The 24,495-nt window shown below is 54.0% G+C and overlaps 8 protein-coding genes across 8 annotated transcripts; 3 read left to right on the top strand and 5 right to left on the bottom strand.

Moving 5' to 3' along the window:
* Positions 1-423: 423 nt before the first annotated feature.
* M409DRAFT_65010 (uncharacterized protein) lies at positions 424-3,009 on the bottom strand (the record flags this gene model as incomplete). The annotated part of the gene is made up of 5 exons (XM_033816332.1): positions 424-447; positions 571-1,537; positions 1,588-2,314; positions 2,615-2,797; positions 2,865-3,009. The coding sequence occupies 5 exons, from the start codon at positions 3,007-3,009 to the stop codon at positions 424-426; spliced, it is 2,046 nt and encodes a 681-aa protein (XP_033670187.1).
* Positions 3,010-6,944: 3,935 nt separating this feature from the next.
* On the bottom strand, positions 6,945-7,465 carry M409DRAFT_20525 (uncharacterized protein; the record flags this gene model as incomplete). The annotated part of the gene is made up of 2 exons (XM_033805430.1): positions 6,945-7,330; positions 7,384-7,465. 2 exons carry the CDS (start codon positions 7,463-7,465, stop codon positions 6,945-6,947), a joined length of 468 nt encoding a protein of 155 aa, XP_033670188.1.
* Positions 7,466-8,416: 951 nt separating this feature from the next.
* M409DRAFT_52559 (uncharacterized protein) lies at positions 8,417-9,328 on the bottom strand (the record flags this gene model as incomplete). Its single annotated transcript, XM_033812109.1, has 1 exon — positions 8,417-9,328. The coding sequence occupies one exon, from the start codon at positions 9,326-9,328 to the stop codon at positions 8,417-8,419; it is 912 nt and encodes a 303-aa protein (XP_033670189.1).
* A 574-nt stretch (positions 9,329-9,902) lies between these two features.
* M409DRAFT_36234 (uncharacterized protein) lies at positions 9,903-10,845 on the top strand (the record flags this gene model as incomplete). The annotated part of the gene is made up of 5 exons (XM_033810522.1): positions 9,903-9,990; positions 10,047-10,340; positions 10,396-10,549; positions 10,604-10,619; positions 10,675-10,845. Coding segments are annotated over 5 exons (723 nt in total), but the record flags the coding sequence as incomplete, so codon positions are not given.
* A 3-nt stretch (positions 10,846-10,848) lies between these two features.
* Positions 10,849-11,737, top strand: M409DRAFT_20528 (uncharacterized protein; the record flags this gene model as incomplete). Its single annotated transcript, XM_033805431.1, has 3 exons — positions 10,849-10,947; positions 11,009-11,377; positions 11,429-11,737. 3 exons carry the CDS (start codon positions 10,849-10,851, stop codon positions 11,735-11,737), a joined length of 777 nt encoding a protein of 258 aa, XP_033670191.1.
* A 1,911-nt stretch (positions 11,738-13,648) lies between these two features.
* M409DRAFT_65011 (uncharacterized protein) lies at positions 13,649-15,844 on the bottom strand (the record flags this gene model as incomplete). Its single annotated transcript, XM_033816333.1, has 2 exons — positions 13,649-14,952; positions 15,019-15,844. 2 exons carry the CDS (start codon positions 15,842-15,844, stop codon positions 13,649-13,651), a joined length of 2,130 nt encoding a protein of 709 aa, XP_033670192.1.
* A 3,043-nt stretch (positions 15,845-18,887) lies between these two features.
* Positions 18,888-20,396, bottom strand: M409DRAFT_52562 (uncharacterized protein; the record flags this gene model as incomplete). The annotated part of the gene is made up of 1 exon (XM_033812110.1): positions 18,888-20,396. One exon carries the CDS (start codon positions 20,394-20,396, stop codon positions 18,888-18,890), a length of 1,509 nt encoding a protein of 502 aa, XP_033670193.1.
* A 359-nt stretch (positions 20,397-20,755) lies between these two features.
* M409DRAFT_52563 (uncharacterized protein) lies at positions 20,756-23,611 on the top strand (the record flags this gene model as incomplete). The annotated part of the gene is made up of 1 exon (XM_033812111.1): positions 20,756-23,611. One exon carries the CDS (start codon positions 20,756-20,758, stop codon positions 23,609-23,611), a length of 2,856 nt encoding a protein of 951 aa, XP_033670194.1.
* Positions 23,612-24,495: the final 884 nt, after the last annotated feature.

Raw genomic sequence — 24,495 nt, forward strand, 5'->3', positions numbered from 1 at the left:
TTCCATTCCATCGCATCGTTCCAAAGAAGAAGAAAAAAGTAAGAAGTTGACGATTGCAGAGCCGAAGAGTACCAGGCAGAACCACTAGGGCTGCTTCACTTCCCGCTGCATGCAATCGATCGTTTCCGAGTTTGGTGTCGTGATGATGCCCATGTCCCCACAAAGAGAAAAAGGAAAGCTGGAGAATCATGACCCAGCTGCTGCAAGCAAAAAGTAGCAAGTAGTAAACGACGCCTGATCCGTCTGTCTTGTCTTGTCCCATTTTCCGTGATGTTTGAGTTTGTGAATGTTGGATGTAAACGCCATGTGTCCCATCTTGAAGTCGAAATCTGTGGCTTCAAGTCTTGGAGGGTGTTGTAGAATCGTAGTAGTGGTCGTGGTGTGAGTGAGTCGCAATCTTGTATAATTTTTCGTGGTACCGCTTCACTGCTCCTCCAACAGGCTCTCCTCCCAAGCCTGCATCACGGATGGGACCATCGCTGGCTCGACACCCATGAAAGCAGTCATATTGAAAAGGTACTCGCGAAGGTCCTAACGCTCGCGAGACATCTCATCTGCACGCATCTCGGCTGGGGTGGGCAGAGTGGCGAGGTAACGGTCAACGTTCTGCACGCGCGAGGCGACTTGCTCAGCCTTGCCGCCATCCATGCGGCGGAGACGGTCGAGCATGAGGTCCGCGGAACGGCTGCCTTCGCTGTTAGGGTTGGCAGAGTCGTTGAGGACGCTCTGGCGGGTGTAGACGCGCTGCTCGGGGTCGAGATTGCGGAACTGGGTGGTGCGGAAGTCGAGGTTGGCGTGCTGGCGCTGCTCGTCGGTTGGAACGCCATAGTCGTTGTTGCCTTGAGAAGTTGGACGAGCAGTGCCGATGGGAGCCTGCTGGCCCATGTTCCCATTGTTCGCAGCGCCATAACGCGTGTTCCAGCTGTTGTCGCCCATGGAGAGGAGGCCGAACGTCGAGTTCATGCGATCGACCGCTTGTCCATTGTTCGCCAAAGACTGCCTCAGCGCCAGCTCTGGATGCATGCGGTCAAGAGCATGGTGCTCGTTGTTGCCGGTGCGATCGTAGAAGAAGTTGTAGTCGGTCATCGCGCCGGTGAGCGGAGTTGGTGGGTTTGGCTCAGTCGTTGGAGTTGGAGCCTCAGCGACCTCCTGAGCTTGTGGTCCACCCTGACCGTAGAACATGAAGTTCTGACCACCAAATGACGGCGCGAAGCTGTTGGCCACGCCTGGAATGGCTGGGTAGTTCGGGTTGTACGTGTCGTATGGAATGCGGTATGGCATTTGAGCGCCGTATGGGTCACGATCCTCACCGTAGGCCATCGTGTAGTTGTTGTTGACGGCGTATGGGTTATAGGGACCGACAGCACCTGGACCGATGCCAGTTGGTGGCTGTCCCATGGCGTGTTGCGAGAAGGAGGCTGGATTGATGGCGGAGAGCCAAATGCGCGTCTTGTAGATGCGGTAGAGCTCCGTAATGAGATCCTTGAAGTTGATGTAGTGATCCGCGTAGTAGTAGAAGATGAGCTTCTGGAAATCCCTGGAACGTTTGTTAGTGCTGTGCCATCGATAACGACTACATCAACTTACCACTGCCACTCGGCGTCGAGAATCTCCATCTGAAGACGGAGATGAGCCACCTTCTGCTGGCAAGTGCGCTTCGCCTTGGCCTCGTTGCCCTCCTTCTCTGCGAGCATCTTAATCTCGTGGTCGTTGGCAAGACGCTTGATCGCCTTTGGCTTCAGATTGTTATAGTTGTCGCGTGGAATGCTGCCCTGCATGGTTGGTGGCGCGTCAGGGAAGAGGTTGTTGGACGTGCCGCCGCTCTCGCCATGGAACTGCGCGTTTGGGTTGAATCCGCCATCCTTATTACGAGAGTACATCATCAACCACTTGTATTGCTCCTCAGAGTACTTCTTCTTGAGGAGACGCGCGGCGTCAGGCGTCACCTTGGCGTGCTGGACGGTGCCGAGATCCTGGCCGCGGTCGGCTTCGACAATGACCATGTCGCCCTCGCGAATGTGCAGGCCAGTGTTGTCCAGGAGGTAGAAAACGTCGACGCGAGAGCACTTGAAGCTCACAACGTAGAGCTGCTTGCGAGGGCGGCCGGTGCCACCAGGTCCCCACTGGACGTTCGCGACCGCAGCCTGAGCGCCACCCCGACGAGCGTCAATCTCGCTCTGTTCATTGTCGGTGAGCTGGACGTGTGGCACGCGGTACATCAAAGGAATGATGTTCGCGGCGCCGGACTCTTGAGCGCGCATGGTGTCGTTGGCTGTATCGCGTGTTCTGTCGAGTGCGAAGTTGGGGTGATAGTCTGTTGGGATTAGAACGGTCAGAAATTGATGATGTCGATGTCGACGATGCGGATAAACGCTTAGTGCATGCTGTATTGCTTTGTGCGGACGCGTCGTGTTGGTTGCAGAAGGTGTTCGGCGGTGTGCGTGGTGGTGGAATGAGTTGGAGGAAGTGGAGTGACGTGATTATAATCTCTGTGAAAGCAGCACGTGGACTGCTGCCTCAACGACAGTGAATGTTGAAGTGACGGCAATCAAGAGACAGTCACGGGATCAATGGCACGCGTTGGAGGCAGTGAAGGGAGACAGCGAAGACTTACGAGTTTGCTCTTCTTCGATATCATCATGCGTAAAGGCCCTGCTGAGATGGCTAGGCTCTCCGGCGGCGAGAGACCCTCTGCGCGTCGGAATATCAGCGAGAGAGTGCCTCCTTGACTCATTAACTTTGGGCACATCGTCCCAGCCAAGGTGACTCTGCCATTGAGCACGACGATGCGACTGTTCTGTAGATCGATTTCAGTGAGATAGTGTTCGGTAGCGGCCAGAAATTCATCCACCAGGTAGACTCACCGAGAGACAAGTTCTGGAAGGCCGATTCAAACGTTCTTCCGCGCATAAGGCCTGGCTGTGGTGGAGGAGAGTGGTCACCCAAATGATCTCTCCCATTGCTAGCCCCTGAATGATCATAGTTAGCTGGCAAGGTAGCCGTTCGCATCAACGATCCTATCGGTGGGTGTGAAGTCGTATGCGTGAGCTTGCCGCCCTCGTCGGGCTCGGACTCTGTGTCAACCTCCTCCGCAAGTAGTCCCAGTGGCAAAGCTGGTCCTCCACCGACGCCAGAGTGCGGAGCTCCAGTTGTTTGCGGTGCCTCACGCTGTCCATGCGAATGAGACAATGAACGACCAGTCTTGGGAGTCGGTTGCAGAGGAATAGCAAACGGTAGGGAAGCTCCTTCGCTGGTGGATGGAGAGGGAGTGGCTCTCAATGCCGCATGCGCTGGATTTACCGCAGCACCCAGACGAGCAGCATCTCGACCAGCACTCCGTGGCGCCCCATCCAACTTGAAGCTACCTCGCTTGCCAGTCGACCAGATACCACCAGGAAGGCCAGGCACACTATTCTCCTTCATCGTGAACTGCCCGAACGTCGTTGACGAAGGCCACGGTCTTTCATCCTCCGACGAAGCAACCGCCTCTGAGTCCGGCGTAGCTCTGCGCGCAGGCTATACAACATTAGCAACATACAAAACAGCCTTACAGACCGCGGTAATCATACATTCATGGTGGAAACAAGAGCCTCACAAGAGTGAGAAGGAATACAATCAGGGCAAGATTATCTGTGCGACTGATCAGCATATTGGCACAACAAGAACTATCTAGAGTGGCGGAGAAAGAGCTGGGAAGAGCGCAGGAGAGCATCACAACAAGAAGAGAAGGACGGCGGTATCGAGGGCATGGAAACTCCACAAGAGCAGCAGCGAGGGCGACCTCGGAGGGTAGAGGAGTCTCCAATTCGAAGGCCAGAACGACTGCGGCAACATATAAGAGGTCACATACCTCAAGCGCGCGAGGCCTCCTGGAGACTGCAAGATGCCCTTGGGGTGATAGAGGATGAGCCCCTGGCCGAGCAACCGATAGCCTTGGGTCCGCCAATCCAGATGAGAGAAGAGCAACCTCACTCTTCGCCGCCATCGCCGCCACATACGCATACATTGGGGCAGCTGGAGGTCTTCGAGGTGCCAGGGACGGACAGCCAGCCACGGAGAAAGAGATATATGGCCTGGATAAACACTAGGCTGGCCAAAGTCCACAAGGCCCTCTCGTGTGGCTGCATATCCTGATCGCAGGACTCCAGAATAGACCAAAGTATACCACGCCCACATTCCCCGCTCGACCGCCAAAAGAGAAGGAAATCGATTACACACCTGAAACAAAGTCTTTTTGGGGTCGTAAGCAGTCGTCCAGCCTCTAGTCTATGTCTACAGGTTCGGTGCTATACGATAGGTATGTCAGCGCAATGCGATTCAAAAGTACAACACGACCAGACACTCACCGGTGTTATATGTCGTCAGCTACTATTACATGTTCGAAAGCAAGCAATCACAATACTTTTAAGCCGTATATGAGTCTGCAGCAAGCGTTAGCGATGACTCTGAAGATACGACAAACACACACAAACCTATGATCATTCCCAACGCCCGCGGTTCCGCCAGTCTATCACCAAGAACAACAGAGGGTCTTTTGCTGGACGTTTTGAGCCTCACATTGGACCAAGAGACTTGTTGTCTCGGAAGGCGCAACAGACGGCGCCTGGGGGTGAAGAAGAGAGAAATGCGAAGAGCCTGGACTTCTCTTGTTGGGCCTTTTCTCCCGGAGTAATGTCCAGAAGCGAGCTCAGTCGGAGAAGCGATGGGTCGTTGGATTCGTTTCGTGTGGGGAAGGCGAGAAGCGTGGAGCGTGGCAGACACGCTGCTCTCCCAGCCCTCTCGTCGCTGCCCTGTATGATCGGATGCGCCTGCGCGGCTCACGGCCTCAGGCGTGTGTATATCGGGCGGTTCGCAGAGGGTGTTGCCGGTCGATTGCCCTTGGCTCTGCTGTCCGCAAAGCGCTTCCGGCGGACGAGGTGAGGTTGGGGTAGCGGGAAAGCGAAATGCGCTGTGGAGGACTCGAGGGACGAAAACCCAAGTCTCTGAAACGGCTGGCTCTTGTGGGGAAGCGCCAGCGGAGGGTAAGGTTGCAGGCCGAGCAATCGATGATTGGCAAGGTTTGGCTGGCTCACGTCCCACTGTGTGGATCGCGTGTCACCAGTTCACCGTGCTCCTTCGCAGATCGCTGGCCGTGCTGCTGACCTGTTGCCGCTGCCTGTGGGCACTGCTGCTGAGGTGTGGCGAGATATGGCGCCTGGCTGTGCGCCGTGATGAGGTATTGTTCCTGCTGGTGCGTGTGCACTTTCAAGAAGAGTATATTGATGATGACGGACGGCGGCGACGGGGTCTTAACATGCAGCTAATAAGCAGGAGCAGTAGCAGCAGCCAGCCGGCCGTCGACCTAGGATCCAGGGGCTGAGGTACATACTGCGGAGAAAGACCTCCAGGGCCTGCTCTGCATGCAACAAGTGGCCACTGACAGTACCCTTTGGTCGGCGCCTGTCACGAGAGCGGGCAACAGCGCACACTCAAGCACCCAGAAATTCTCCTGCGCACCAATCACACCCTCGCCCATCCCTCCTCTGGGGTAGGTGTTCGCACGACCTGGCGTATCGATAGCGCTGGTCCAAGACGCAATTTCGCCAAACGGCACGGCGAGCCTCATCTCCATTTTCATCATGCTCGTATGCATGCAGACCCTCCAGCAACCCCAATCCAGTGGCGCTTCTCGCTGTTCAGACCGCTCCCAACAACCTCTTACGCACCGCACATCCGAAGGAGTCTTCTGTGCGGAGAAACACCCCACTATTCCAAGACCAAGGCACGCAGCAAACCATGGAACGTGTAGCATGCGTGGCACGAGACCTTCCTCCGGCTGCATTTCCAATGGGCCGCAGACCCAAAGTGGGAGAGGAGAACCTAGCCGTAGCTTGCTTCTGCGACGCTCACTACTCACTTTTGATGAGGGGCTCTGATCGGGTACGAAAATACCTCGACGCCCATCATCACACATCGTCACACCCACCCATCAACCGTCTGGCCATGCTCTGGAATGTACATCGAAATGCTTCGCTCTTCTTCCAGATTTTCGAAGCCTGACAAGCGATGAGCCTAGGCCTGAGGCTCGACCGGGCTTCGAGAATGCTTGCGCGACCGCACTGCACCGAAATTCATCGACTCTCACCCAACGGCCAAGGTCCAGAATCCTTGACATGCACCCCACAATGGGTTGCAGCTGCTGTGCTCTAGGGTGGCCTGCTCCAACTAGTCACCATCTAAGATCTGCTTTGCTCGGTTGGTCTAGCTGCCAGAACCGACATGTTGGTGTACAGCATCGCTTGACAGCGGCCTTGTTTTCAGTGTTTGAGCACGCCGCCTGCAGGTCGCACCGCCAACGTACGCAACAATTCCAATGCACTTACGCTGTGCCATGCTCGCCATTGGACAATATCGCCTACGTACAAGCTCTCGAAGCCGGCAAGGTCGGAGTCCGGCCACCATGCTGCTGGGGTCATACTGGAATGCAATCGATGTCACTGCTCGGCAGAGGCAACTTCTCACGCGACTAGAACGGCGCTGCTCTCGACGGAAAGCTTCATCGGATCACGATGATCACCGAGAGCAAAAGCAAGGAGCGCCTTGTCATGTAGTCAGACTCTTCAGGAATGCGAGCTCGCGACAGCATGAAGTATGCGTTGACGGGCCGCGAGACTCCTCGGGTTATGCCGAGTCATCGTCCAGGAGTAGTGAATGTCAGGTAGGACATCGAGTATGAGCAGCATTATTGCTGACAGTCATGACTTTTGCCATGATCAGTAAGTGTAAGACGGATGCTGTGGTATTGATATTGTCTCTGTTAGGGTCGTTGCAACGCTCAAGCAGAACGTTAATGGTAAGTCATTTCATTCCTTCTGGTGCTGACGGAGATCTAGTCTCGACTGTCAGGCTGTCGAGAAGAAACAAAGCAATATCTCTTGCATTAACGTCTCCTACACATATCGCTCCTACTCTCCATAATGATAAACCCCATCCTTCCCCAACTTCCCTTCCCTCTTCAACTGATCCAGCAAACTCTTCGTAACCGCCGTCGTCTTATCCGCATACCGATTAAAAGCATCCTGATCACCACCATAAGGAAACGCCTTCGCCGCACGATTCCTCGACTCCTTCGTCGACAGCACCCACGCCAACCCAGACTCACTCCCACCACAGTGCTGTCTGAGTTCTTCCACAGCCTCGTCAGAATACGCCCGCCCGAAAATCACAGCCTGAGGCCGTTGAGAGAAATTGTGCGACCCGACGTTGTCCGTGTCCGACGGTGGTGATTTGCCTGCTTGGAGAGTGGAGATTTCGGATTTGGCGCGGGCGATGGAGGTGATGAATTGGATGGCTGGTGGAAGGTCAATTCATCTGAAGCCTTATTACTGGTGGGTATGGACTTACTGTCATATTCTGGCTTGAGGCGTGCTGTGACTCTGGCTCCTATGGAACCGGTCATGCCGAGCACGACGATTGGGATGCTCATGATCTCGAAGACTTCTTGCTCGGTATGTTCAGCTTCAATGGCTTCTTCAAGACGGCACCCAGCTCCAGGGATTCTTCAACAAATGTTTCCTTGGAGGCGAAACTTTATATCAGTCAAATGTAAAGACCATTGACATCACGTCCTCGCTTTATACTTGTACAAAATGCTGCTGAATACAGCCCCTTCAGCCCTACGGATCGATCAGTCTCAGGATCAGGTCACGGTTCAAAGCATTTGATTGGGGCATTTTCAGAATCAAGACTTCTGGCAGTGTGACAGGACTTTTGACAACGTTAACGCTCCTGCCTTTTGTACAACGCGTCGTACAAACCTTTCCTCTCTTTCACAACAAGTTCTTCATCTTCACTTGACAGTCTGGGAGCTTCAGCACAGATGGCCATGCAGATGACATGCAAATCTGTGGAAGGCACGGTGCCCAGCACGGCATTGCTCCAGCCGCAATGAAGACTCTGGGCTTTGGTCATTCGAGAGCCTTACCCTGACAACATTGTACGGTCCATCTGGAACGACCGATGTCGTACGACCCTACCAACGGCTTGAAGCCCTTCCAAGACGCTCGACAGAGTCTGGCAAAGATGCTGAAGAGTCTAGAGTACTTCCTCCACGAACGCATTCTCCGGCCTGCTTTTCCAAGAACTTTCGGATGACCATTCCGGACTACAGGGTGCCAACACCAGATGCAGAAGGATGCTTACATGGAGTCGGGGTTTCGGGTTGCCATGTGGTTGTCACAGGCGTGACGGAAGCCATCCGGCGCTCTTCGGTCTATGTCCGCTCAGCAACTTCAGTTGACGCTGCATGTCCGGTAGCGGTATTAATTCGGCTTGCAACACACCGGGTCTCTCAGGCTGCGAAGACGCTGTTGCTAGAAGCACGAATGTTCGGCCCTGAGAGCTGCTGAAGTACTCCATGAAAGAAAGAACAATACTATCATTCAAACAGTCTACGTGGAGTGTTAACCCATAGATCCTGCCACACCTGCTCATCCTGGATCCATTCTCGAAGATGACGGATATGAGAGGCGAGATCCACCTTGCGGAACTCCTCCACATCTGTCAGCCGCTGTTCGTGAGTCTTGCTTAGGCGTGGTCCCGGCAACGCTGTATGCGGCCAGTCAGAGCCATAGAGGAGCCTGTCGGGCCCAGCTTCGGCGAGAAGCTTGGTCAGGTGCCTCGTAGATTCTATGCTTTCTGGTTTCGAACTTTGTCGCTCTGTCGAGGACAACTTTACGAAGATGCGTTTGCTGCGCAGTAGATGAAGAATCGCCTGGCATTCCGCCGACTCTTCATCGCCAGGTCGAAGACAAGCCCAATGGTCTGCGACGATTCTAGTGGAAGGCGGCAGGTCTTCAATGGTAGGCGCCAGAGCGAGCCATGTCTTGGGGTGAACGTATACGTCGACGACCCAGTTCAAACGGTTGAGACGTCCAGCGGCATATCGGAGCCTTTCAGCCACTTCAGAGTCCGTCGGCTGAGCGCCGAAACCCCAGGACACCATATGCATGCGGATGCCGCGAACTCCCGCTGCGTGGAGCTTGTCTAGGTCTTCGTCCGTATGCTTCTTCAGATCAAGCACCACAAGTCCTCTTCGCAAGCCTTGTGGCTCTCCTTGCACGGACTTCGCAGCCAGTACATCAAGAACTGGTGCCGGATCGAGGCCCTGAACGGTGGCGTGAACAATGACAATGTTGGTGCATCCAGTCGCTGATGCTGAGTATTGCTTGAGAGTGGCAGTCGCCGGGGTGTAGGCTCGAGTAGGCGAAAATGGGAACTTCTCTGGCTCGAAAACGTGGATGTGCGTTTCCCACGCATTTGTTGGTACTAGAGCTGTAGAATCGGCCATACTCAAAGAATCGGCAGTCGATATAACCGGGGCCCCGTGGGGAAGATTCCAAAGTCCGTGGGCGTTTTGCACAGAAGGCGGATCCTGTGCGTCAAAGAGCTGAGTACTGAATGGGGCTGATTGGGAAGCCATAAACCTATCTAAACGGAGCCAGTCCGCATCCTTCGGACTCAGGCCGCCATGCCAGAGTTGGTATCCCCAGCGAAGGAATGGCCCACTTCGAAGTCTATATGGTCACTACCCCAGATATCTAATACGCCTTGCCTCGACGTTCTCTTCGATCCACGTGCTTGTACTTCTTGGTCTTCTTGGTTCCAAAGGCTTGTCTTGCACGCCTGATCGACAGCCAAGTCATGTTTTCGTCCAAAGAAGTGCGAGCTACCGCTGAATCAGAGGGAGTCCTAATAGGCGGTTGGTCATTGAAGGAGGCATTCTGGCCAGCGAAACGTCAAGGTTAGTTGAGTCTGTCGACACATTGAATCGACCGCTGAAGTTTGGCTGACCTCCGTGTCTTGTAGGGACGTTACACCCCGACTCCGAACATGTCAACGTGATCGAGGACTGGACTAAAGAGGAAGAACGAAAGTTGATCTGGAAACTGGACTTTCGTATCCTCCTTCCTTGTTGCTTGCTGTACTTCATCGCTTACCTGGATCGATCAAGTGAGTGGCATGCGTTTCAGGTCTTCTCACACTTGCTGACCTTTTTTCCGTTGCAGATATGGGCTATGCCAACACCCTTCGAGCAGAAACGAAGTACAGTCTCTCGTCAGCCCTGGACCTCCATGGCAGCGATTTCAGCTGGGCCGTATCAATCACGTTTTTCGCTGTGACGGTGCTTCTCGTGCCCTCAAACTTGTTGATGAAACGAGTGTCGGGAAAGTACTTCTTTCCCGTCGCCATACTCCTTCTGGGAGTAATTGTGGCATCGATGTCAGCGGTCAAAAGTTATGGTGGTATTCTGGCAGCACGCTTCTTCCTTGGTGTCCCAGAAGCTGCAATTCCGTCAGCGTGTAAGTGCTGGCTCTCTCCCCTCCTTCCATGAGAGCCCGAGCTGATCAATCGAAGGTATCATGTACTTTGCATTCTGGTACAAGCCATCTGAGAGGGCTCTCCGTGTCGGTATCTTCGAAGCATCGAATGCACTTGCAACGGCAGTCGGTGGCTTCATCTCTATCGGCGTGGATAGTCTGAACGGAAAGGGTGGCATGGATTCGTGGAGGTGAGAATGAAATGCATCTACGCCTTTCTATCAGAATTGCTAACGTTGTATTAGATGGCTGTTCCTCATCGTTAGTGCTCGTGAAGCAAATGACGATTCGATCGACTACTGACATTGTCGAACAGGAAGGCCTCATAGCCATTGGTATTGCGTTCCCGATTGCATGGCTACTGCTCACTTATCCAGAGACATCGAAAGCTCTCACAGAACGCGAACGCCACATCGCAATCAATCGATTCGGGCGCGGTACTCCTCGATCCACAGACGCAACCTGGGACACATCCTCCTTCAAATAGATCATGACTCGGCCGAGCACTTACATCTTCTTCGTCTCATATCTTTGCGTGCAGATTGTGGCGTCCTCTTTCAGTACCTTCCTCCCCATCATTCTGAACACGGTAAGCTACCGGCCCTTGAAAGGAGAGGCAACGAGACTGGACACTGACCTTTGCTACATAGTTCGCCGACTTCCCACCGCACAAAGCAACTGCCTACACGTCGATCGTCTACTTCGTCATCATCCCATGCTACTGGCTATGGGCATGGCACTCGGACTACACACGAGAGAGAGTCTGGCACATCATCATTCCGCTTGTGGCATCACTGCCGTGTTTCGCCGTGTGGACATACGTCGCTTCGAACAAGTCCTACGGCAGCATCAGTCCGCTTTCACTCTATGGAATGGCGTTCATTGGGCACAATCTGAATTTGTGGAACCCGCCAATGCTCAGCTATAGGAGTGCCACGCTATACGGTGCATCTGAGCAGGCCATCGGGGGTGCTATCACCCTTGCAGGGATATCGATCGCGAGCATTATCGGTCCACAGGTAACAACCACTTCCCAACGAGCGTAAGGTCTTACCACTGACATGACCCAGATCCACTCCGCATCCCAAAAACCCTGGTACTTCACAGGCTTCACGACCTCTTGTGTCGTCCTGTCAGTCGCCATCGTGGGCTACGCATCCCTACCTTTCTGGCTCGCCATGGAAGCGAATCAGCGCAAGAAGGCTACAGGGCATACTATGCCTTCACGAGCACTCGAGGATGCTCTACATGCTCAGGTTTCGGATCAGGTTATTGCCAATGAAATTCAGCAGGTGGAGGGCGAGGTAAAGGATGTGGATAAGGCGTTTCATGAGGAGCATGCGCCGCCGGAAGTCATTCAGGGGGGTCAGAGGGTGTGAATGGTTGGCTCTGCTAATGGTCGAAGGGGAGGAAGGTACTCTAAGGAGGTTCGTTTGACCACGGTGAGCCATCTACTGGTAGGCGTGAGCGATAGATACTACACATGCCCAGGAACATGTGATATTCAGGCCTGTGAAAGTTACCTTATTCGCCACCACTCCTTCCCAAAGCGGAGGGCACACAAGAAGTCCTCTGAACCAATCACAGTGCCATAAAATCGACTGAGTATAGCAACGACGACATCGCCACTGAGATTTCACCACCAACCCGTCAAACCTCTCCCCTCCATCTCCATCGTTCCACAATCGTCACCTCCGAGAAAGGGAACCCCAACCACAGAAAAACGTGCCCAACCCCACCAGAGCCATCACTGACTCGATCGCCACCAAAGACAACATGCCAGTGTAAACATATTCCCAAACTTCCTTGGTACACGAAAGAAGAAGAAGCGATACATCTTGGCAATAGCATTGGTTCGCCACCATCATCACGACCACGTTCACGTTCCACGTTCCACGGCACGGCAGTCGAAAACGGCAGTCACACGTCCTGCTTGGCACGCTCGGCCAATGTCTGCGGAGGACGTATATTTTTACTTACGTATGGAGTTCAGCGCGGCGAGGTCTGCAGGTATCTCGTGACAGGTCAAGACAGAAGTAGAACTCGCAGTTGTGTAGAGGAGAGTGGTTCGCCACAGCTCTTTCTGAGTCCTGTATAGCCAGGTATACTTGCCATATGTACGTGCGTGCTATTCCTCGAACGAGAAATCACAGTTCCAATTGGATCTCGACGCCACAGTCGAGCGATGCATAATTGGTGGTGGTGATGCGTGGTGGTGATGCGTGGTGGTGACTTCGCCACAATGAATGTCTCAGATGCAAGACGGAAGAAGCTTGCACTTGTGCATGCAGGAAGAGAAAAATTGTGTCGACCAATCAGATTCGGGGAGTGACATTCTGCGGATGAGCGTTGAGCTTTGGAACGTGGTTGAGGCTCTGCTGCGAATGACTTGCATGAAGTGTTGCGCTGATCGAACGATTCTGAATCAAGGTGTGGTAGTGGTAGTGGTAGTAGTAGTAGTAGTAGTAGTACATGTATAGTTTCCATTATTACGCATTGCATGTAGCAAAGGAGACGAGCCAGTCGCTCCCAGTCAATCAATCATTCCTCTCACAGTTCCGTCGTAGCTAATTGTTACAAAGTAATAACGCTCTCATCCATGCTTCGCTTTCGTTCGCTCCTCGCCATGCAATGCTGCTGCTGCTGTAATGACGAGAAGAAGCCGTGAAACCCTGACAGAAAACCATTTTTTTGTACAGCAATGAGGATGACACCCATTCAACAGAAACGCCCTTGCATGCATTTGCCGTCCGGAGGTGCCGGACACACGTTCTCTCATTCATCATCGTACACCCTTTTGCTGTCGTCGCCGTGACATACTGCCGCCACCGTCGTAAATGATGCATGCCCAATCGCTCCATGCCAAGTGCAACCATAACCGTAAAAAGACAGAAGAATGATGTCGTTCGGGGTCCACTCGCCCGGATCCGCGGCGCGGCGGCCCAACACCGTAGGGTTCGCTCGGCGAGCGCCGATCCTCTGGACTCCGTCAACGCCACCCACGCAACATGTACTCTTCGCGGCCGAAAATACTGCGTGTCGGTGTCATGACAGTTTCCAAAGGTATCCGTGGAAGAGAACGGGTCGTAAAGGTCGGATTGGAAGGTCGCATCCTGCCAAGCCTGGCTGAGCCGCACAAATGTGAGGTCAGATCCGGCTTATGAAGGCCTCGTGACTGTATTTCGACGCCTCACGCCAGCCAGCCATACCCTACAAGGCAGCCGACTGTCTGGCGCAACATCTTACGAGATCCGTCGAGTGTAGTCATGGTCCGTGATGAGTAGATCGGCTTAGTCGCTTCGCCTTCCGCGTTTGCCAAAAGTTTCGACTTCAGGATGCACCACGCGCATATGCCTCGTAAGCGCATCGTTACGTGAGAACGTCTTCTCCTCGCGACACATGGGACATCGCACTTTTTGCTTGCGGTTGTTGTGGATGGTGTCCTCGTGTCTCGTCAGATCGTAAGGGCGCGAGAAGATGGTGTTGCACGGCTTATTCGTCGATGGGTTGATGCGCGTGCACTTGTGAGGCCCGGCCTGAGAGTTCCGCGCCAGGATAGCGGCGGAGGTCATACCTCCAGTTCGTTCCGGTGACTCGGTCGAGCGAGGTGACGTGGACGCCGTGCCTGATGTTGACGCACCGTCTCTGACCGGCTGCTGTGTGCGATGGTAGTCGCGCTTGTGCCTTTGCAGGTCGTTGTGGCTTCCGAAGCGTTGCGTGCAGCCATGGTAGGTGCAAGTATAGGTTCCCGTATTCGCACGAGTGTCATCAGGTCGCTGAGGCGTAATGTTTGCGCCACTGTCTTGCGATGACTGAGGGAACCCGGCATCGCTGATGGAGGTCTCCATGGAAGGCATGCTGGGTGGGTTGAAGTTGGGTGTTGGCTCGGAGAAGTTGTTCATCTTGGCCTGGACAGCAGCCTGGTAGTTTGCCTGGAAGGGTACGTTTTGTATTTGGTCCGTCCCCTGTGGCAATGTGTTAAAGTCAAATCCAGCACCGGAATAGCCGTCAGCGGTGGCGTTCCTGAAACTCATGCTCTGCTGACCAGTGGTTGACATGTCTCCAAATCCGTTGCTTGGCTGGCTGAAATAGTTGTTTGTTGGCCACTGCTCTGTCCCACCCATGTGCTTCTCGTAGCCTGCGGGTATGCTATCCTGAAAGAGCGGTGGCTGGTCGCCCTCGTGATAGTCCAACACTGCATCCTTTGGAGAGATGGTCTTGGTAGGCTCTCTTCGCAGAGTCGCACGGTGTTGCGCATATTCTGCTTCAACTACCTCGTCCTTTTGCTGTTGTCGCATTCCAGCCGCAGTCACTGCTGGACCAGCCTGTGGCCGCCAGTCCCTCGCCGGTGCGAGTGGCGACCCATCTCTGAAGGGAGAGCGTTCTCTTGACATTGCAGAAGCAGGCGATGCAGATCGCGCCAAGTTTGCAGTCTGTAGTCGTTCCGTGACTAGATTTCGGTGTGGCGAGAGGTAGGAGTTGGCTGGTTTCGATGGCGCAGACGTGTGGACGAAGTTCGGGTTGTAGAGTTCGTCTTGGAAGGCTTGCGATTCTGTTCGGAAGAGCTGAACGTTTGGGTTGGTTTGTCGGTAGTCTGCGTCATCGAATAGTAAGTAATCGAACGAAGGGTTATCGAATGCCATGTCTGCGCCAATCTCACCATTCGGAGGTATGCTGTACTGCTTTGCGTCGACGTCGCCAGCGCCAGATTGCGGCGTGGCAGGCGAGTCGTTGCCGTAGCTCGACATGGACTGTCTTGAAGGCACAAAGTCTGAGAGGTAGTCTTCTGAGGTGTGATGGCCGATACCAAAGTCTTTCATAGCCAGATGAGCGTTGGGCATGTGCGCAGCCTGGCTTGGCATGTGCGCGATATTCGCAAAGCCGCTATCGGTAGGCGTTTGCGAGGGTGTTGGAAGATTCTTCGGCAGGTACGCGGCTTGGTCAGCGTAGAAGGCGGGCGAATTTGGAGCGTGATCCGTGTTGGCGATGAGAGGGTATGACCCGTTTTGCATGTACGGTGACGCCGGGCCGGTGGATGCAACCGTCGAGGCCGATGGTGTGCGCTGGTGAACACGCGCTCTCTTGACTCCCCGGGTGTGGCCAACGACAGGTCCTCCCACACTGTTATAGGCCTGCGACTGGAACATGGGCGTCTGCCAGTCGTGTGTGTCCACGCCGGCGGAGGTTATGGCAGAGTCGTGCCTAAGGCCGACGAGTTTGTGGCGCTGGGTCGCTGGTACGGGCGTCGGGTGATGGATTGCGTTGTTGGGCGCGCTCGGGGGATTGTTTACTGATGGCGCGGCCGAGTGCTGTAAATAGGCCAATGCGTCGTTGTATGCGGTGGCGTCGAGCTGCGAATAGTCGATGTGCGTGGCGATGTTGTTGTTGTGGTTGTGGTTCGTGGTGGCGTAGTAGGGGTGGGAATGTGGAGGAGTTGAAGTTGTTGATGAAGAGAAATCGAGGGAGGTCGAGCATGCAGACGTCATAGTGTTAAAGAAGAGCAGGGTCCAGAGTTCCTTGGCGGGCGTCGGCTGGCTTTCGCTTTATCGGCGGGCGTTTGTCATCTGAGCCGGGGGATAAAGTGAGCGAGGGGGTTCGAATTCAATTCCGAGCCTTTCCAGCGGCAGCACAAGGTGTATGTAAAGCCGATTAGAAAGAGCGTCCCTCGGCGTCGTATGTCTCTCGCAGGTCGTGTTGTCGTCGCTCGATGCCCAAACGGAAGTTGCGGGCGGTAGAGACTTTTGAGTAAGATCCAGCCGGGAGCGACTGGCGAAAGCGGTTTAGCCGCCTGCACAGCCACTACTTGCTGCTCGGGCCCAGATGCAACGGCCCTGCATGTTTCGGCTGCAGACTGTGCAGACACCGGCAGCCCTCTTGCGTCCTCCCTCCTCCACACAGCGCTCACAACGTGCCATCAGGCGGACAGGGATCTCTCTCGGCAGCACTCCATCCGCACCACTGCCACGGTTGGTCTCCCTCATCCCCGATCTACGCCCAGAGTCCAACCGAGCATGCATCTTCCTCATGGCACGCTCGATGCCTGCGTTTGGGGGATATGCTTATTGCTAGGTCCCGTGCAACGCAGGCACGCGACCGAATCACCGTCTGCTCAGCCGCAGGATCGTACGTGGGAGTCAGTCGACTGCCTGCTCCAGCTGGCTCTGTCCAAGATTCAGATGCTAGCGTCCGTAATCTGGTTGGCCATGGCTCACTTCACCTCTCCAGACTGACCCTTACCAGTCATACGACTGGCTGGCTGACTGCCGTTTCGAGGACTGGTACTATGAACAGGCATCCCCATTACGAAGTAGCTAACCGTCTCGCACTGCACACGCAAGCGTGGCCGCTTCGAAGGCTCGGGAGAGGCGGTGTTTACGTCCGAATACCTTCATCGACTCTGAACATCCACCGTTCGACATGTTCACTCGGACGACTGCCGTCCGTTTCTGCCGTCACTGTGCATCTACACTCAGCACCGTACAGCCCAATTGCCAACCCTTTGTGGTCGCAAAAGCCCAATCAAGATTACGTCGTCCTCTCGGCATCTCCTTGTCGCAAGATGAAAAGTCCTTTCTCCGGCTGAAAAATCAAATGCCATCAGTCTCCGAGTAACCGGCCTTGCTACATACAGTAATGCGAGCACGAGGATGCCGTGACTATGCGGCCGCCAAACGATGCACAAAGTACTAAGCCGTAGGCCCGACGGCCGGCTTCTTGCAGACAGGAATTCATCGTACCTGGCGCTATAGGGCGGCTTGGCGGGCTCTGTGCTGCCGTCGTGCTGCAAGCCACAACGAATGTGCGACCTCTGATTGGAGCCAAGACAAAGAATCGGGCCGGGTGACGTCGTCGGCATTGCATTTCACCACGTGGAAGGGATGATGCTTCTAGAAGAGTGGCTTATACTCAAAATTTCACTGTGGCTGCTTCGAGTTGATTGGAGAAGACTCTGTTTCTTCCCTTTCTCCGGATCTCACCAGCCACAGCCCTGACGGCCTTACCGATAGCCCTTGTCGGCTTCACTCGTAGGGCAGTCCTCCCTCTCCTGCGTTGCACCCCAAGCTGACCACCCCCTTCTGCGGATGAGTAAGGTCGCCAAGTCTCACAGGGACGTAGGACAAGGCATTGCGTGTCCAGATTTTGACATTGGCCCGTCGCACACCAATCATGCATCCAACTGCCGTTTAGAGGATCTGCAGTCCAACCTGCTTCCATGGGCTGACCAGACGACAACTTCCTACGCTATCCACGTACTGCACCGTATGCAGCGCAATGCCACGATGCTTCCGGCCATGGACACACCCTATACGCGCATCGCAAGCCTACCTGCAATACTCGTAACAACTTGCATGGGCTATGTCGATCCAGAACAAAGAATAGCAGCACAACTCACGAGAAAGCTACGAACTTGGCACGGATTCCGCCGATCGGGGCCGTTCTAGGCATGATCTGCAAGATCTCCTCGTTCCGCGCAACCGAGCTATCCGAGGATGCCCTTGTCGATTTTAGCCGGAGTGCGGAAAAAGAGAGACTGTGAGAATCCGAACACAACCGGGTGACCACCTTCTTTTTCTGTTCCTTGTCCTCAACGACATGTTTTGTGCAAGGAAGTGACATGAGATTGACACTGCGACTGCGACTCTCTGTTCTTGATGGAGGGTATACTCGCATGCTACTCAGAATAGCACCCCCATCATCGATGTACGAGTTCTAGCTCGCTCGTCCGTCGTCGCATGCGTTGAGCCAAGCTTCTAGATCGCCAATACGGCCACTTCTAGCCCAGCAAATACTCGAGGTCCCACAGCATACGTCTACCAGAAATAGACTTTGTGCTATACAGGCTCCGACAGGGCGAGAGCAGCAGACATGGATACAGGAACATCGCGGCTTGATTCTCTTCGCTGCTGTTGCCGTGTTGTCGTCAACAATATTGTCATGCTCACGAAATGCTGATGAGTAGAGCAGATTTCGTCAACAACACTGCTACCTGCCAAACCGTCGTGCGGAATCATTCGAGTCCGTCTATGATGCTATATCCGCTCTATCCATCGTCCATTTTGCTTTGTGATGTCTCGGAGCAAAGTCGTGTCGTTGACGGTGTGCGTGCGTTTAGCGGTCTAGACTCCAGAACGTCGCGCTTGGGAACGTCATCCATCTGTCTCTGCGGATGTGATTTGAGATTGCTTCAAAGTATGCGCGAAAGACTGGCATAGCCTGTGAAGCTGATGATGGTTTACGGAGTCCGCAAGATGATGGGCGAGTGATCACAGCGGTGAGTTTGTGATGCATGGAAGTTGGAAGAAGGAAGAAAGTTGGTTTCACTTTGCGCGTGGCTTTCATGTGCGATCTGCGGCAGTGGTTGCCCGAATGAGATTTGACTCTTTTGGGGAGTGTCTCTTTCGTTTACATTCAACTGTGGCTTGGATATGGCTCTCCTCTGATGATGTGGCACAGTCATTGCTGTCCAGTCATGCGGCCACAATCTAGTCATTCGCTCAGCTTCGCTTGTCACAACTCCTGCATGACTTCTCAAGCTGGCAGGGCAGACGACGGCGACTGAACGTCCATGCTCGTCTTCCTGTTTGTTCCCACACCCCTGGCTAGTACTTCCAGCCTGCTAGCCTGAACACGATGCTTCTTCATGACAGCCACCCATTCAGGCTCCTTCTCCTCGTCTTCGGCAAGGTCTACTTCTTCCGCCATGTCCTCCTCAAGAAGTGCTACCACCATGCCAAACTCAGCTCCTAGACGACCCAGGCTACTTCCGCAGTACAAAACCTGCGTGAGCAAGGATTCCCTGGCAGACTCGTCGCCGACATTAGGAAGGTACTCGCGCAGAGTTTTCTCCAGCATATCGACAAGGTGAAGCGTGAACGACGAAACGGGGGATGGTAGCGGCAGTAACGGGTCGTGAATTTGTTGAGGTTTGTGACTCTCCTCGGCAGTGCTCGGATCGGGTTCAGGTAGGTTGCCCGGGAATATACTTTTGTACATGCTGAGGATTGCAAAACTCTGTTCTCGGAAAATCTCGATGTATCGTTTCAGGTATCGTTCGCTTTGCGTTCCGAGAGAGGTCGAATTAGATGTCTGTTGTTTGTTGGCCTTGCCGTTAGGTGCCTGTCGTTGTATCGTTTCTTGATCTGCCAATTCTCGTAAGGGTTCCAGTGCATCCAACGTCGCGTGCATCGTATGCAGGCGGCAGATTAAAAGCAGCGATCCTAGAGCACCATCATTGTTTGTAGCATTGGGCGACAAGTTCAACGACTTTGTTGACAGAGCGGCCGGTGTAGAGATGAAGAAGTCGTCTTCTCCTAACTCCGGTGCCACTCGTCTCAAAAGGCCAATGGTACGCATGGCTGCAGCGAGTTTCAGTGAAGGGCTGTGCAAGGAAGTTATCAGAATGGTCGCGAGATTCTGCATCTCGTCCTCTGACTGCGTCTGGATACTGGCGATCAGATCCGACTGAGGGTACAGCGCTTTCAATCGCTTGATATGCGCATGCAAGTCGAGTGCAGACGCATACGAAGTGGTGGAACTGGCTGCTCCAGAGCCTCCTGCGCCAGCATTCTGTGCAGCCGCTACTGTAGAAGATAGCAGTGACGGGAGGTCTAGCACATCGGATATCCTGTCCACATTGCGAGACAGCAATGCCGCCCGTTTCCGCCTATCCAGTACTGCATTCTCTGTACTTCTGTCATATTTCTCTGCGAACTTCGTGGCTGCAGTCTCCAAAGCTGGGACATCTTGACTCAACGCCTGTGCTTGTGAACCGAGGGATGGAAGGAGAGCTGAGAGATTGCTGAGGTGTTGGGACGAGGAGATGACAGCTTTGTGTGATCGCTTCGACAGTGCCTGGAGGTTGCGTAGGTGGGACTGAGCGGATTGCAGCAGGGAAGCTGGCTCAGTGGAAGTGAGGTCGGCGAAGGAGAGGGTGCTGAGTCGCGTCAAGTAGCCACTTGTTTGAAGGTCTCGCGGCGCCGGCGGTGATTCAGCATTGTCGAAGTACGGAGCGAGCAGCTCGTAAAGAGGGTCGGCCATTGTGTCCAGCTCTCGACCAACCCTCCTGTTGCGGTCTCGTTGGAGGTCCAAATGGTGATCAAAGGTTCACATGCTGGCTTTCGCTTTGACGTTACGGGCCGCCCCTGCCGCCCGCTTTTGTGGATCCTTCTCGACACTCGACGTCTGTTTCGACCGCGCTCTTTCGCATGCTTGTCCGACTACGATCCTTAGACAACAGAATTGACCACAACCACTGTGCAAGACCGGAAAACAAATCGCATTGAATAGAACACCCGTTCTGCGTGGAGAACAATCCCCAGCATGAGTCACCTGTCTCGATAAGACCTGGCTGTCAACCTCAACCTTTCCGCAGCCGCCACCCGGCCCTCACCCACATCATGGAAACACGACCTTTGTACCCCGACGACATCGTTGCCAGAAAATCCGACTTGATGCAGCTGGCGGTTGTCGAACGCACGGTCGAAGACATCGACTCCCACACTCCATATCCTGGTCAAGGCCAAGAACCAATCATCCGCGACCGAAGCATATCCCAATCTGCCTTTGGGCGATTCTTGAGAGATGGTATACCACCAAAGGACACGGTCCTCATCCGTCTGCGGGACGACACAAGCATGGAGCTGCTTCCTACCTCAAAAGTCAAGCTCATCGATCGTTCACTTCTGATAGGGGATATCGTGAAACGGTCCTCAAGCGATGCAGTGAGTGGTGTCATTCTCCAGACATCGACTAAATGTTCGCTGCAGCCGATGTGCGATGTTACCTTTCAAGGCACTCAGACCTTCAAGGGAATACTACCTCCTGGAAAGTACAACCCCACCACATCACAATTCTGCGTATATCCAAATGGCAAACCGGACATTGTGACTGAGATACCATCTTCCGAATTGCGGGTTACTGACTCGCCGACGGAGGAAGATCTGGTGGTCTACAAAGACTGGATTGGTCGAGTGGAAGCTATCACGAATAACATTCAGATCAGACTGTCTGATAACTGCGTGGTCGAGATTCCAGACGAATCTGGGGAGCACGTTGATGGAGCCCTTGGTACTTTTGCGATTGGAGACATCGCAAAAACGAAGAAAGGCAATCTACGCAGGGGTCATTGGATCTTCGGGCAATACAATGCGAACACCCCTCCAGTCGGTACTGTCGTCAGCGTCCGCACTGTGGAAGCAGAGATTTCATGGCTGCAAAAACGGGTAGGAAGTCTGGCGGATGAGCCTCCCTCTTCGCTGGAGCGGCCAGAGCTTGAATCTCCCGATTTCCAGGTCTACGACCGAACCAGACGTCCGACGCAACGGGACTCAAACCTGTCGTACAACACGATCTCGAACTCTGAAATTGACGTGAAGCTGGATACCAGAGTGCGCTTCAAGGATCTCACCGGCGCCTGCCTCAAGTACAATACGCCCTCGCACCCCAATCGAATACCTAAGCTTGACCGGATGGACAATCTTGGCTACGATCTTAACGTGTTCGATATCGTAGCATTCTCGACGGAGGTTGTCGTTCAATGGCAGGATCTCACAATCACGACAGATAGAAGCATAGACCTTGTTCCAGATGGCAATATCGACGATGAGCATGCTGCATGGCCAAGCGAGATTACACACAGTCTGAATCTCCAACCTGTACTCGGTATGGACGGCATCGAGCAGCCCGAAAAGGTGGGCATAGTTCATGCCGTAAATGCGGCCGAGCGTATGGCCACGGTGAAGTGGTCGCCCGACTCATACATTCACTATTCAGGGGATGCGGACGACGAGGGCGAGATCCGGCCCATTGTCGCGCATGCAATCAGGACCCCTGTATTCGAGGAAGAAGTCAGCTTGTACGACATTGAGGCTCCAGCGCCCCTGAATGTTCGCCGCGGCGACATTGTGTTAATCACGAAGCCAGCTACCTCTTCACAACCTGGGGACGCCCCTTGGCTTGGGGAGATCGTCGACACGCCGCTTGATGGCACCTTCGTGGTTCGCTTAGGGGCGGCATCTGAAGTGAGAGATGTTGTCATGTTCCGTGAGGAAGCCGTGGTAGCAGTTCGATCAGACGGCACTGATGATCTGGGGGATCCGTGGGGTCAAAACGAAATGGACGAAGATGAGGAGGATGAGGAATTTTCGGATGACGACGAGGGCGAGAGCATTGACGAGTGGGAGAGCGGCGACGAGGAGATGATTGCTCGCTACGAGGACGAGAATGGGGATCCAATGGACGAGGAGGAGGTCGAGAACGAGGAGTGGGAGTCGGCGGACGAAGAGGACGCGGAGATGCAAGACGCCCCAGAGCATCAAACACCACCGACCTCACAATCAGCTACACCGACTGATACCAGCGATCGAACGGTCAACCAAGCGTCGCAACTCACACACCTCAACCTTCAACCCGCAGGTGGCCCGCTTTCGTATTCGGTCCTTGATGGCGATCCGCCCTCAGATCACCATTTCGCGAACGAGCCTGCCACCACTTCGTCCAACCACATGAGACGCACTCAGAAAGAACACAAGATTCTTCGCAATCCTTCAACACTTCCCCAGGGAGTCTACATCCGGACGTACGAGACACGACTCGACTTGCTTCGTGTATTGCTTGTAGGGCCAACAGAGACACCCTACGAGAACGCACCATTCGTCGTTGACTTCTACCTTCCACCCGCCTTTCCGACAGAGCCACCTCAGTCGTTCTTTCACTCTTGGCCAGCTCACGCTTCGATTGGAGCTCTTGGCCGAGTGAACCCGAATCTGTACGAAGACGGCAAGATATGCTTGTCACTTCTGGGAACGTGGGAAGGCAACAAAGGAGAGGGGTGGAATGCAGCAAGAAGCACCCTTCTGCAGGTGATCGTATCGCTCCTGGGCCTCGTCCTGGTTCGCGAGCCGTACTACAACGAAGCCGGCTACGAGGCGCTTGTAGGCACGGAGTCGACAAAACGACCAAGCGCACTATACAGCGAGCGGATCTTCCTTCGTGCAAAAGGCTTCCTCATCACCGCGATAACATCGGTGAACGACACGGCTGGATTGAAAGGATTCGAAGACGTAGTCAACTGGCTGTACCGCCGTGCCGATGGGCCGAAGCTACTCGACGCCACCATCAAGAACGTCGAAGAGGTTTTGCAGAGGAGTGACGGATCTTCAGAACCAAATGGACTTACGGTCATGTCTAAAGGCGCCTGCGTATCGTTGAAGCGAGTGCTGGAAAGGCTGAACGAGCTGAAGGCCAAGGGCTGATCACCAACAACTCCCACGCTCTAATAGGAGCACCAACACGGGAAGCCTTTGTTCGCTAACGACACTTCTGAATTTAGCCTTTCCGTAGGATGCAGTTAGCGATACCATGGCCACCGCCAGTTCAGAGGTGAATAGAAACAAACCCCCAAACTCTCGGCACAGTCTAGGGCTCGAAACATCTTCCCGCTGTTCCTTCCAAGTGACATCCTCGCTCGATTCCAACAACACGATACACATCCCTTGCAGGATCGTATTGGATATGTCGTCTGTTTGGTCACAGCTGACATGGACACTTGGTAAGTCAAATATCATTGTGGACTGATGCTCGAGGAAAATGTCAGCGCTACCCCTGCACAAAAAAGCAAGGACCCTATTCACCGACATTTTGTGTTGTTGGTCTGTCTCTCTCTCTAACTTTTCCCGTCACCCATTCTTTTATGCACGATCTTGTCTCTTTTCTTTCTTTTCTTCTTTTGCTATGTCTAATTTGAAAGTGCATTCACGATGTTGGCGAGATGCGCATATAAATTCGAATTGGGTTGAGGAGCGTTCTTAGGATTCAGAGATCAACCGGAGCAACGCAAGCATAAGATCCACCATTCGAGATCCTGATCATCACCCACGCTATCAACTCCTTCAACTATCGACTTTCGACCAAACAAGAAACACAATGGGCCGCGGCGGAGGTTACGACACGACGGGCACGGAGAAGCCACCGAGACCTCTACCACCACCAAAATAAGTCGACTCTACCAAGACTCGACACGACCATCAAGCTGTTACTTCAGGCGTGCGGTTTTTGGGAGAGGTAGCGACCATGGAGCGGGCGGCATTGCGTATGTAACCCAACTTATGCATAATCGAATGCACCAAGCTAACAACAA

The sequence above is a fragment of the Zasmidium cellare genome (assembly GCF_010093935.1).
Source record: "Zasmidium cellare ATCC 36951 unplaced genomic scaffold M409scaffold_10, whole genome shotgun sequence".
Lineage (NCBI taxonomy): Eukaryota > Fungi > Ascomycota > Dothideomycetes > Mycosphaerellales > Mycosphaerellaceae > Zasmidium > Zasmidium cellare.